Source organism: Hippopotamus amphibius, chromosome 7 (assembly GCF_030028045.1).
Source record: "Hippopotamus amphibius kiboko isolate mHipAmp2 chromosome 7, mHipAmp2.hap2, whole genome shotgun sequence".
Classification (NCBI taxonomy): domain Eukaryota; kingdom Metazoa; phylum Chordata; class Mammalia; order Artiodactyla; family Hippopotamidae; genus Hippopotamus; species Hippopotamus amphibius.
This window is the reverse complement of record NC_080192.1, coordinates 148,454,520-148,467,357: the sequence shown is the minus strand read 5'-3', so window position 1 is coordinate 148,467,357 and position 12,838 is coordinate 148,454,520. Positions and strand designations below refer to the sequence as shown.

Sequence of the window (12,838 nt, the reverse complement as noted above, 5' to 3'; positions counted from 1 at the left end):
GGAATAAAAGTCACATTATTGGGCTTATCTAAAGCCACATCTGGGTGTTACAGCAGGCCAAGAAGAAGCACCTTCTGAGAGCTGTGCAGGATACAGCCGTGGGTCTGGAAACGTACGCGTGCATCTGTGTCACCGAAGGCTTCACGTCTTCTCCCGTGAGCAAGTGTTTGCTCTGTGCTGGGTCAGACTATCCAAACTCAGACCTGCAGTAACACCACCAAGCACCTGCTGCCCGTTCGAGCGACTTACTAGTTAATCTCATGGAAATAGGCGTTATTATAATTATAATTATTATTATTATTACTATTCACTGTGGACCGTCACCTGTGAGCCCAGCCTGCAGATTCTCAAGCTGGATACAGAGAGCACACGACAGACACGGATCGTATGGTACTCGCTTCTCATGTGAGACCACGCTCGAGAATCACTTTAACCATCACATTTTATTCCAGTTATTTTTAAAAATCGCCGTTGGTAGAGGCACACCTCCCTTGTCTCGCTGTGCAGACCCTGCGTTGTTTCCAAGAGGGAGGTTTGTGGCAGCCCCACCCACGCAGGTCTGTCGGTGCCGTTTTTGTGACAGCGTTTTCTCACTTCATGTCTCTGTGTCGCATTCTGGTGACCCTCGGTGTTGCAGACTTTGTTGTTATCGTGCTTCGGCTGTGGTCACCTGTGGTCACTTGTGGTCATCGTGGTCACCTGTGGTCACCTGTGGTCAGCCACCTTTGACATTACTACTGTGACTGGGGGCATCCCAGACCTCACCCACGTAAGATGGTGAACTTGATCGATAAAATGTTTTGTGTGTTCTTTGCCTGCCGGCCGTCCCCCGTCTCTCCCCCTCTCCTCGGGCCTCCCTGTTCCCTGGGACACCAAAGTACTGAAATTAGGCCAGTTAATGACCCTACAGTGACCTCCAAGTGCTCAAGTGAAAGGAAGAGTCGCACGTCTCTCACTTTAAATCAAAACCTAGAAATAGCAGAGCTCAGGGGATGGCATGTCAAAGCCGAGACAGGCCGAAAGCTGGGCCTCTTGCTCCAGACGGTTAGCCAAGCTGTGATTGCAAAGGAAAAGTTCTTGAAGGAAATGAAAGGTGCTGCTCCAGCAAACACACAAATGATCAGGAAGCGAAAGAGCCTCCTTGCTGATGTGGAGGAAGTTTCAGTGTCTGGGTAGAAGGTCACACACACCAGCCATAACACGGCCTTCAGCCAGAGCCGGATCCAGAGCAAGGTTCTAACACGCTTCAACTCTGTGATGGCTGGGAGGTAAGGAGGCTGCGGAAGAAAAGTGTGAGGCCGGCAGAGGTTGGTCCACGAGGTTTAAGGAGAGCAGCTGTCTCCGTAACGGAAAAGCCAAGGTGAAGCAGCCAGTGCTGACGTGGGAGCTGCAGCAAGTCCCCCAGGAGGTCCAGCTCAGCTTGCTGATGAACGTGCTGCGCTGGGCACTAGATTCCCAGTGTAGGCAGAATAGCCTCCTACTGGAAGAAGATTCCCTGCGGGATTTCCGTAGGAAGAGGGGAGAAGTCCATGGTTGGCTTCAATGCCTCAAACAGGCTGGCTCTCTTGTTAGGGGCTGAGGCAGCTGGCGACTCCAGGTTGAAGCCGGTGCTCATTCACCACCTGAAAATCCTGGGCCCTTAAGAACTGTGCTCTGTAAGTGGAACAGAGCCTGGAGGAGAGCACATTTGTTTACAACACGGGTTCCTGAATATTTTAAGTCCACTGGTGAGACTTACTGCTCAGAAAAAAGGGATTCCTTTCAAAATAGTCCCGCTCACTGACAGTCACCTGGTCACCCAAGAGCTCCAATGGAGAGGGACCGCGAGATTCATGTGGTTTTCAGGCTGGCTAACACCCATCCACGCTGCCCATGGATCAAGGAGTAATTTCAAGTTTCAAGTTTTATTGTTTAAGAAATACACTTCATGAGGCTGTAGCTGCCATAGACAGTGATTCCTCCGATGGGCAGAGTCCACTGGAAACCCTCTGGAAAGAGGCGCCATTCTAGATGCCATTAAGAACACCTGTGATTCCTGGGAAGGGGTCAGAATATCAACATTAACAGAAAAGTTTCTCCCAAAACTGTTCACAAAAATCTCCTGTTCTGAGGAGAATCAGTGAGCACCCAAAGGATGAGATGAAGGTGTGCCAAGAAAAAGCAACACAGTGTGCCTCCTGCAAAAGTACATAACCTGTTATACTCAAAAAATCAGGCACTTGTTCTCAGATGCTGGGCAGCTGGCAGTTCCAGGCAGTGACCCTTGGAAAGGGAGACCATCACAAGGTAAGCACCACCTGGGGACAGTGGACCTCAGCATCGCACGTGGTCCTGCTGCACTGAGGGACAAAGGTAAGGATGCAGCTTCTGAATCAGCTAGAATCTGGGGGGCAAGGCACCGGAGAGTCAGAACCCGAAGGAGGTGGCAGGGGAGCCGGAAGATTTAGGGTGTTGGGCCCCGGCTGAATGTAGGATGCCCATGCACAGGAAAAGACCATCAGTGCCCATCCAGGAAGGGCTGCTGAGGGACAGGAGGAAACCAAGATGCTAGAGGTCCAGCAGTGGCTGGATGAAGTTGTGTTTCTGCTTTGCCTGGAACAGGGAAGAGTATTTAACTCCCCAGACATGCTGCTAAAACCCCAGAAAGGCTCCACCTTCAGCACTGAGACCACATTAAACCTGTCTTAACAGAGTCTAAAGCCATGCTTTGAAAACATCTGCAGAGACGATAGAGTCAGAGGCTTAATTTCTCTAAGTTACAAAGTTTAGTAAACACCTTAGATTTTCCACAGAACCACCTCAACAAAGCTTAAGACTTCCTAAATTTAAGATGCTTAAATAACTGCCTGTTGAACAACAACAAAAACAGCTGTTGAGTGGAAGATAATATATCCATAGTCCATACCTTGTGTTACAATGCCCAGTATGCAATAAAAAATTACTAGTGATGCAAAGAAACAAGACAAAGTGACATAAAGCTACGAAAAACTCAATCAGTAGAAATAGACCTCACATGAAGATGTTGAGTTTAGCAAAGACCTTAACACAGTAGTTATTGGTACCTTCAAGGCCTTAAGGAAAATATGGTTTTAATGGTTGAACAGACAGGAACTCTCAGTAAAGAAATTGAGATTTCAAAAATGAAACAAGCAGTGGATCTGAAAGGGAGGGAAACACACACACTGAAAGTGTAAAAAGAAAAAAAAATGAAACAAATGGTAATTGTAGAACTGAAAGTGCAACAACTAGAATTTTAAGAAAAGAAAAAGTCTACTGAATAGGCTTCATATGAATTAAAGGCAGCAGAAGGCCTGGCAGTAAACTTGGAGGAACAGCAGCAGAAATCTGCCAATCTGAAGAACAGAACAAAGGCTGGAAAACAAGGGAGCACCAGTGACCTGTGGGACACCGCAAGTGGACAAAGCTGCAAGTGCTTGGAGTCCAGAGGGAAATGGGAATGGACACAAAGCCAGACGAAGACAAAGAAAACTATACGTCAGCACATCCCCATCCAACTGTTCAAAGACAAAGAAGAGAAAATTTAGGTAGAAACCAGATTTTTTTAAAAAGACATATTATTTACATAAGAACAGAGAGATGAATGAATATCTACTCAGAATTCTATATCCAGGGGAAAATTTTCTTCAAGAGTGAGGGGATACAAACATTTTAAAAGAAATTTAAGCTGAGAGGAAATATCACCAGCAGACCTGCCCTACAGGAGATACTGAAAGATGCTCTTTGGGCTGAAAGGACAGGATGCCAGATGGAGACTTGGACACACAGGAGGAAGTAAAGAGCAGCGTGAATGGTAAATATGTGAGCGTGTGTATAAAACATCTATTCTCCTTATTGTGTTTTCCTTTAAATACAAGTAGTGTAGAGGACAAAATGATGAGACAGTAAAGTGGAGTTGATAATGTATGTGGAAGTACAAATGTAGCAAGAACAGCACAGAGCATGGGGTCAGATAAATCGAATTATTCTGCTGAAACTTGTAATATTTGTGACATGAGGTGTAGGAACAGTGATGTGTCAGATGGGAAGTTTGAAGTGATACAATATGATAAACAAGCGTTGATAAATTAAGAATACATATCATGATTCCTACAACTAATGAGAAGATAAAAGAAAATAATGAAAAAAAGATTGATTAACCCCCTATAAAAAGTATGTTCAACAGAGCAGAAAAATCAAGAGAAACAAATAACAGGAATTGAATAGTAATTTAAATAGTAATTAAACCTGGTGACATAAGAATTACAATAAATGTAAATGGACTAAATATTCCAATTAAAAGGTAGAGGTTGTCAGACTGGATCTGAAAAAAAAAAAAAAGGCCCAGCTCTGCTTTCTACTAAAATTATAATTTAAACATAAAGATGCAAATAGGTGGTGATTAGTGGAGAACATATATTTTATGAAACAGAAACCAAATAATTGTGGCTATATTAATATCTGAAAAAGTAGTCTTTAAGGCAAGGAGTGTACAAGAAACAAAGAGGAACGTTGCATTTTGATTAAAAGATCAATTCATCAGGAAAATGTAAGAATCTTGCACATAGTTTGCACTTAGTAACAGAGCTTCCAGATGTAAGAACCAAACCTGGCAGAAATGGCAGAAACAAGACAAACTCACAGCCATAGCTGGAGACTTGAATCCTCTTTGTCCAGAAGTTGATAGGACAAGTAGACAGAACATCACGAAGGAGGTAGAGGATGTAACCAATCTTGTGAGCCAGCTAACTGACTCTTAGAGCAGCACACCTGGTCCAAAGCATGTAGAGTCACCGCTTCTTTCCAGTAAACATGAAACATTCACCACGATGGATGATGTGTGGGGCTGTGATGGTCAGGGAGACAGAGGCTTAGAGAGAACTCAATATTCTGTAATTGGGGAATCCTGTCAAAGAATAATACATCCATTTCACACTTCCAGAAGATTCCATGCATCCCAGCTGAGCCTATGAGGCCAGGATGTTACTACCAGCATCTTTCAGTGGCATTACATGTAAAGAATATTACAGACCAATGATCCTCCTAAATGTAGACAAAAAATCTTCAAATATATGAACAAATCGAAGGAAGAATAATGTGTCGTGAGCAAGTGAGGTTGATGCCAGGAACACAGGCTTGGTGCCCAAATTGAACTGGCAACATAGCAGCTTTGTTTATGTTATTCTTAAACTGGAAGTGCTTCAGATCTCCTTCAACAGGTGAATGGATAAAGACATGCTGGCACGTGCAAACAGTAGACTACCACTTAGTGATGAAAATCTGCTGAAACGCACAGTAACAAGGGTCCTCTCCCAGGCTTCCTGTGGAGAGAAGTAAGCCTCATACCCAAGTACATCCTGTGTGATCCTGCACACAGAAGTCCTGGAAGAGTGAAGTAGTCTATCGTGACAGCAGTCAGATGGGTGACACAGCCCCTGGGAGCTCTTCTTGGTGGCTGCGATGGGATTACTCTGTATTATAATTCAGGGCTTGGTTGCATGAGGTGGGTACATTTGTGAAAACTCATCAAACTGCGCACCTAAATCAGTACATGTCATTATGTGTAATTTACGCCTCAATATAGTTCAGTTAAAAGTAGAATAAAGTGGAACGTCCTCACCCATTCAGAGTGGAAATAAGACAGCAGCACCTAAAAAGTTGGCTTCACATCTCCTGCTTAAACAGCAAGTATTGAAACGTTGAACATTTTTCTTGAAAAGGGTGACTTAAAGACGCATCCCAGCACCCAAGAAATGAGGCAGGTGAGGAGCGGAGGAGGACAGGTGGAGGCCGGCCCTCACTGGTTTGCAGCTCGAGTCCGTGAATCGGGGAAAGCGTGGTCGTGGCTGCCATGCAGGATCCGCGGCCGACTCCCGCTCCTACGGCATCCTTGCCGTCTCCTCCTCTGGTTTGCAGTCCTCCACGGGCAGTGAGTTCCACGGGGAGCTTCCCATCACGCTAGGGGACCCTGAAAGGCAGGCGAGACGCCGTCCTGTGAGGCCGAGTGTGGAGCCTCTGCACCACCCACCCCAGCTCAGGACCGCCCGCTCAGAAGCCGAGGCATCCCAGCAACAGCCCTGCGAGGCAGTGGGTCATGCACAAATGTGTCAGAACCAGGACGGCCTCTCCTTCCTTACTCCTCTGGCCCCTTTGACTGCATCATAAATCAGAAGGGACGAAGCTTTTTGTTCCTCTTCCTCGGAAGTTGAGGTCGGGTGGCGGGTGGCAGGAGATGGTGTCGTAACACCCGAGTTCCCTGGGCTGCGTCACAGGGTCGGGAGAGGTGGCAGGTACAGCCACGCGTTTCAGTTCCGCTGGTGGGAGCACACCTTGTCACCTCTGCAAGCTGTTAAGCTGATGCACCACTTGGGGCTCTGCTTCCTGCAGCCGGTGAGCTTCCCTCCGGCCAGGACTGGCACACAGGGGAAGCCTGCCCGGCACGTGAGTGGCCCGAGCCATGGCCGCAGGTTCTGGAAGGTCTGTCCAGGCACAGCTTTGCTGGTGTCCATCAGGAGGGGAGGTCGGGCTCGCGCAGTGCTGGGGCCTCCGCTCTGGTTCCCCAGCCGCAGAGGGCAGGCAGCTTGTGTCCTGCGGCCAACGGCAGGAGTCCAGGCGCAGAGCGAGCCTGGGGGTGGTCCCGGCCATGCTCCTCCTTTTTTCCAGGGCACCCCCTGAACCCACCATCTAGGAGGTCGTGTGAGCATCACAGAAAACCCTGCTGACCTACGGAGACCTGGTGTCCTCCTTCAGCCTCATGGTTCTCAGGATTATATAAAGTATTTTTCCAGAGGAAATATCTGTCAAATCAGACCTGAAACTCTGGGCTTGTCGGTGGCCCCTGAGGGAGAAGCGTTCCAAGGCAGAGGGAACAAAAAGCTTCCTTTAAAAGTGATAATCTGATGCTTAAATGTGCCCAAGAGGTTATGAAATGCAACTGATTTCATAAAGGAAAAAGATGTTTTTCTCAGTGGGGAATTGCTTTTTATTCTATGTTTTAAAAAGTAACTTTGAAATGGTTTTATAAAATAACCATGTTCTTCTGCTCCTTTAAACATTGCTTGCTGTACACGGAATCCACTGTGACATTTAAGTGGTGGTTTTGCAGGAGTAGATGTGTGTTGTCCCCTACAACTCTGAATCAGCGAGAGCAGCAAACCGCCCTCAAAGAAAATGCACAAAAGCATTGTTCCTAGTGGACCCTCATACCCTAAACGTAGTGTTGTGAATGCAGAAATGGTGATAAAATTCAGCGAAAACTGTAACTGAAGACGTGCCTCAGTCTATAATACATTGTAGCGAATTCTTACCCAGGCAGCAGCGGTGCATTTGGCAAATGGGCACCTCGACGGAGCTGGGAGGACGTCCGTGGTGAAGTAATAAATCTGCACGCTGTGCGCACGTGCACACCAGAGGCAAACACTTTACCAGGCGTTAGGACGCAGTGCGGAGGGTGACAGCAAATGAGGGTTAATAAAGGCTAGGTCGGCGTCTGGTGCTCCAGCGCCGCTGCCCTGGAGCTCTCCGCTGTGGAACTGATGAAGTCAGAAAGAGAACGTTACGAGGAGACCCCAGACCCAGCCTCCTCCAGGCGTTGGCAGGGCTGCTTTCTCCAGTCTCCAGAGGAGGGTCCTTCCTGCCCCTCCCGCTCCTGGGGTCCCGGGCGGCCCGGGCGTGTGGCCACGTGGCTCCTGTCTCCACCTCCGTCTTCACAAGGCCCTACCCCCTCCTGTCTGGGTTCCCCTGCGCCCCTCTGTAAGGATAGATGCCACAGCGTTTAGGGCGCCCAGAGAACCCAGGGTCGCCTTAGCTTAATCACACGGGCAAGGACCCTTTGTCCAAATAAAGTAGCAGGTCCCCGGATTAGGACCCGAAATGTTCTATCCTGGGGTGGCTGCTATCCGGCCTGAGACGGTCAGACACAAGACTCGTTGGGAGTTTGGCCTGAAAGGAATCATCACCGTAAGTGTGGCTTGCCGGCCCTGCTGGCGTCTTGGAGTGGGCGCGACTCCACAATAGTCCAACATCCGCGCATCCCCAGCGGCTGTAACGGCCCAGGAAGAGCTCGTCTCCAGCGCTCACCGTCGCTGCCCTGCAGGCCCCCGCTTCCGTCAACGAGATGCTGCCCACGTCCCCGCTGACACCCGTCAGGACAGCGCGGGGCGGGGCCCTTGTGGTGCCCCCGTCCTCACTGTCCTCAGCGGTGGGTGAGCCGGTGCCCCGCGGGTGCGCACCGCCTCCTGGCCGCCAGCCCGGAGCTAGAAGCTGCCGGGGATCCTGCCTCTGTCCCCGGAAGCCACGGCCGTTGCGAGGACGCTTGCGCCCGGCCGGGCTATCTCCTCCGCGGTGGCTGGCGGCCCCTCGCTCAGAGCCTGGGACGGGACAGTGTCTGACCCTGTGGCTAACGGCGTGTGCGGGACGTTGTGTCCGGTGACCTGGTGGTTCGTGTGGCTTCAGCCACGTTTTCCAGCATCTTGCTCTTCCCTGCAGGCCCCGCCGGGGGCCCCCCGTCCCCGCTGGCTTCCTCCGTGCTCTCGCTGGACCGCCAGCGGGGGCTTTGCCGCTGATGAGCAGGCGGGGTCTCGTGGGCCGGACGCCCGTGAGCGTGTGGTCAGCGTTGTCACGCAGTCAGCTCGCTCTGCGCCGGCCTTCCGCTCACAGCCTTCCCGGACCCCCGGCCTCTGTCACGTCCCTGAAGGTCCTTCCGGTGTTCGTCTCTCTCCCCGTCCCTTTCCCTGGAACTTTCTGTCTTTGGCCGTATTCTGTTTAAAAAATAGAGGAGGAAAATCGTTTCCATTGAAGTAGAAGAGCACTTACTTCTTTCCAGAGCTTGGAGAAAATGATCACAGGTGCTTCTGCAGCAGCTGAAGTGCGTTTCGTTTGCGTTTGGGGGACGTGGTGTCGGGGCCTCTGCCTGGGTGTGGTGCTTTCGACTGATTCTCGTCTGTTCTGCACAGGCTCCGTCCTCGCCTTCCTCGCCCGCGGCTAAGGAACCAAAATACGAGAAGCGCTGGCTGGACGCCGTGTCACTCCCTCTGTCCATGGCTCGGGTCTCCCGGTGCAGAGCTGGAGCGGAAAAGTTAAGGTGTGTGACTGTTGTCTGAGTGGGAAATGCCAATAGACCCCAAAGTGCGTGTCCCTGTCTCCAGGCTGACGTAGCCGTCATGAACGTGAGCACCATCAGACACACTGGTCGGCACGGGGGCGGCTGTGTCGTCACGAGTGGTCCTGGCTGCGGTGACTGTTCGTCCTTCTGAGACACAGGCCTTAGCAGAAGAAATCGTATTTTCAGTTTTACATGTTAAGAGAATTAGATTGCAAATAAGACTGTACTCTCACCCAAGTTGGATACTATTGCAGAAAAATCTTTTAAACCCAGTGAATCTCACCTTTTCCATTAATAAGATGAGAGGTTTAGACCAGCACCAGTGTTCATTAAACGCTCGCTAGTTTTCGAGCCTGGTTGACGAAGGAATTTCAGAGTTTCATCTGTAGAGGTTGTGTGTGCGTCACTGTTTCGTGGAATGAGGTAGCATCTTCCCCTCCAAGTTAGTACAGTGTGTCAGCTGTGGCCAACGGTGCTATCATGTTACCGTGGAAAGGCCGAGAAGTAAGTAGTTGGTGAGTTTTCTTTCCCTTTGAAGAACGTGGGTGAGCAGAGGGAGAGTGCTTGTTGTTTTGAAATTGAGCACTTTCCTTGATAAAACACACGTGCCTGTCGAGGTCGTGTTTGCGTAAACACAGGGCATCTGCAGGAGGAGGGACCCAAGAAGGCACCCACCCCCCGCCACCCTGGGTTGGTCACACGCCCCTCCTTGGCCCTGGGAAGTGCTGTCAATCCTAACAGCAAAGCAAAGGTTTCCATGTTGTTTTATGAAAGCAAACATATCTTATTAGCTTTGCTGACTCTTTCATGATTTTAATATGGGCAGGAAGGTGCAAAAAGTAGAAGAATAAGGACTGAAATTCTGCATCTTATAGAGTGTGTTTGTGTGCCATGCATCAGTATGAAGGTGCACGTCTAGAGGCTGAGCCATCCCTCTGGCCCTCTGGCCCCACGCTGAAGAGGAGGAAGAGGGCAGGAGGCCTGAGCACGTGGCCCCAGCAGCCCGTGTTGGATCTGAGGCTCCCATGCTCTCCCGAGGGGACCCGCGTTCTGAGACGTGCAAGGAGCACTTTGGAAGTCACCAAATCTGAATCAAACGCCTTTTAAATCTTAAAACAAAGGCTCTGAACTGTAGCCTGGGAAGGATTTTTAGGAGACCCTTTGAGTGGATAAAAAAGTGGGCTGAGCAGGTCAGAGGCTGGCGTCCTGGGGTCCCTGTCATTGTCCAGCTGCAGGACGGACATTTGTCGCCACCTCCTCCGTGTTCCTCTTTGTTTAAAGTGATGGGGCTGATGATGACTGAGGGGCCTTAGTTTTCTGTAAAAAAGTTTCAAAAGAGTCTCTAAAGATGCATATGTAAACCTAACGTTGGGAATACGTACTGAAATGATACGAATCAGTTGTAAAGAGTGTGACTTCGCCCCCGGGGGCTGCAGGGCTGTCCCCACCCGAGGGCCTCTCGCACCTGTTCCCTGTCAGGTGGAGGCCAGGGTCAGCGGTCCTTGGGCACGGTGGGAACTAAGCTTTTACATAAATTATAGTCACTTTTAATGAAGGTTCAGTCATTGACTGCACAGGACAGGCAAAGATGGTTCCGTACGAATCTGGGGGGAGAACATCTTGATATGAAACTGAAACAGGTGTAAAAGCAGCACGAAGTTCGGGTAGGGTTACAGACGACTCCTTACAGAGCAGGGCTGCTCAAGCGCTCACAGAGGAAAGCAGACGACGCGTGCAGACGCGGGGAGGTAGCCACGAGGCCTCACAGATCCCGCAGCAGCATCACGTGCTTTGGCTACTAGGCAGTTACTCCACATTTCTCCGACCCTGTGTGGAGGAGCGCGTGCTGGTGGGACCGATGGTTGTGAAAGGGCGGGAGTTTTCTGACAGGACCCTGTCCTTTCTGTGCCCACGTAACCGGTTAGTGCAAATTAGCCTCAAACGCCCAAGTTCATCATCTCAGTCTCCACCGTAGGGCCGGCTGCTGTGTGTGCCGGGGTCTCTCCAGGCTGGCGCCCGGGTGTGGCCGGGCCCCTCCCCAAGTCCTCGCAGGTCGTCGGCAGAACGCGGGTCCTCGAGTTCGTAGCGCTGGGTTCCCCGTCTCCGAGCCGGCTGTCACCCACGTTCCGGGCCACGTGTCCCCTCACCTGTAAGGCAGCCACAGGTGACCTCCTGTGCGTGGAATCTGACTTCCTGTCTCTGGCCTCCAGACGCAGATGTGAAGGGCCTGAGCCCACATGGGGCCACCTGGACACTCCTCCTCCTTTACGGCCCGCTGACTTCAGACCTCACTTACACTTGCAGAGTCCTGTCTGGCAGCACCTCGGTCTGCATCCGCTGGAGTGAGCAGGCACAGCTGCCTGTGTACCGGTCGGGGATCCGAGCCTAAGTGCCCGGCGCGTTCAGACCCGTCCTAGGAACCTGCCCTTAAAAGATGCCCTGAGCCTGGGTCTGCGGGTGGCTGTGCTTTCACGTCCCCATGACCAGCCAGTTTGGGTCCCCGGACCTGGGCTGAGCGAGGCACCTGCCTTGCGGTGTGTGTTTTAGGAAGCTGAGGGGCAGGGACCATCCTTACGAACAAGCGAAACGTTCTGTGCTTGCGAGACAGTCGGTGCAGTCGTGAGGGAGCTTTACGAGGCAGCCTCGGACCAGGGGCTTGAAGCCTGGGGCTCTGGGCTTGGGTGAGTGGCTTTACCCCCGGGGAGGCGGATGGTGTGGAGGGAAGAATGGGGTTTGGAGGGAACCATCTCTAATCCCGCTTCGCCTCTGGGCCTCTTGGGGCCGCGTGACCTGGCAGGGAGCCCGTCCCCGACAGCCAGGTGGGTGGGACACGGTGAGTACCCCCTGCTTCCTGAGATGGTTTTATGGAGAAAACGTAAAATGACACCGGGATTAAGGGAGCCTTGAAACCCTTTAGCCGTGTGCTGACAGGTGCGGCTTGTTACTTGCGCGGGGGGCGAGGATCTTGAACGCGAGGAACTGAGTGATTACCGGGGGCCCTGCACGCTCACCCTGCACTGGTGAGTTCTTCACACGAGGTGCTGCTTTTGGTTGCTCTGCTCAGGTGAGCCCTGCCCAGGTCTCTTGTTTCCTGTGGGCCTCAGAAGTGCTGAGGAGTCACGTGTCTTGTTCCTTCTTCTAAACGGGAGGGAGGGAGGGAAACCCCAGCTCTAGCTCTTTTTGCCCCACACCTCTGTGTTTGTGACAATAACAGTGAAGTGACATCTTTTCAGTGACAGTAAGACCCCCTTTCGCTCCGTAGGAGGTTCCCGTATCTCAGAGGAGAGAGCGTGGGAGGGCCCAGGTGGGCTTCGCGGCAGCCGTGCTGGAGACACGCTGCAGTCAAGCACGTTTTCAGGAGTGATGCTACAAGTCAGAACTATCCTGCTAAACACCCTGATTTATTTTGCAAAGGATGTCTTCATGTTTAAATACTCGTGCCAGAACCCCCTCCACCGTAGTTGGGAAACCCTGAAAGCGCAGCTCACTTGATGCCGGGGTCGAGCAGGGAGGGGAGACCGTGTCCCTGGGGGTGTGGGCGTCTCCGCAAGAGGAGGGGCTTCTGGTGGGTGGGGGTCGTGTTGGGGGGTGGTAGCAGGGTCCGGAGCTCAGGGTCTGCTCTGCACTGGGGGCTCGGACAGTGGGCCCCTGTGGTCCTCGTTGAGCTTGACTTTATCCCGGAGGCTGCAGATGGGGGGGTCTGGGGGCAGGGCCGGGCCTGTCCTGGGAGAGCACCGT

At 51.5% G+C, this 12,838-nt stretch overlaps 1 protein-coding gene across 1 annotated transcript in view; it reads left to right on the top strand.

Annotated features, from left to right (window-relative positions):
* Positions 1–12,838, top strand: part of SNTG2 (syntrophin gamma 2) — a 118,882-nt gene that overhangs the window by 50,049 nt on the left and 55,995 nt on the right. Inside the window, exon 9 of the mRNA XM_057742662.1 lies at positions 8,952–9,079. Within this exon, the coding sequence (XP_057598645.1) occupies positions 8,952–9,079 (128 nt within the window). The remainder of the gene's footprint in view (positions 1–8,951; positions 9,080–12,838) is intronic.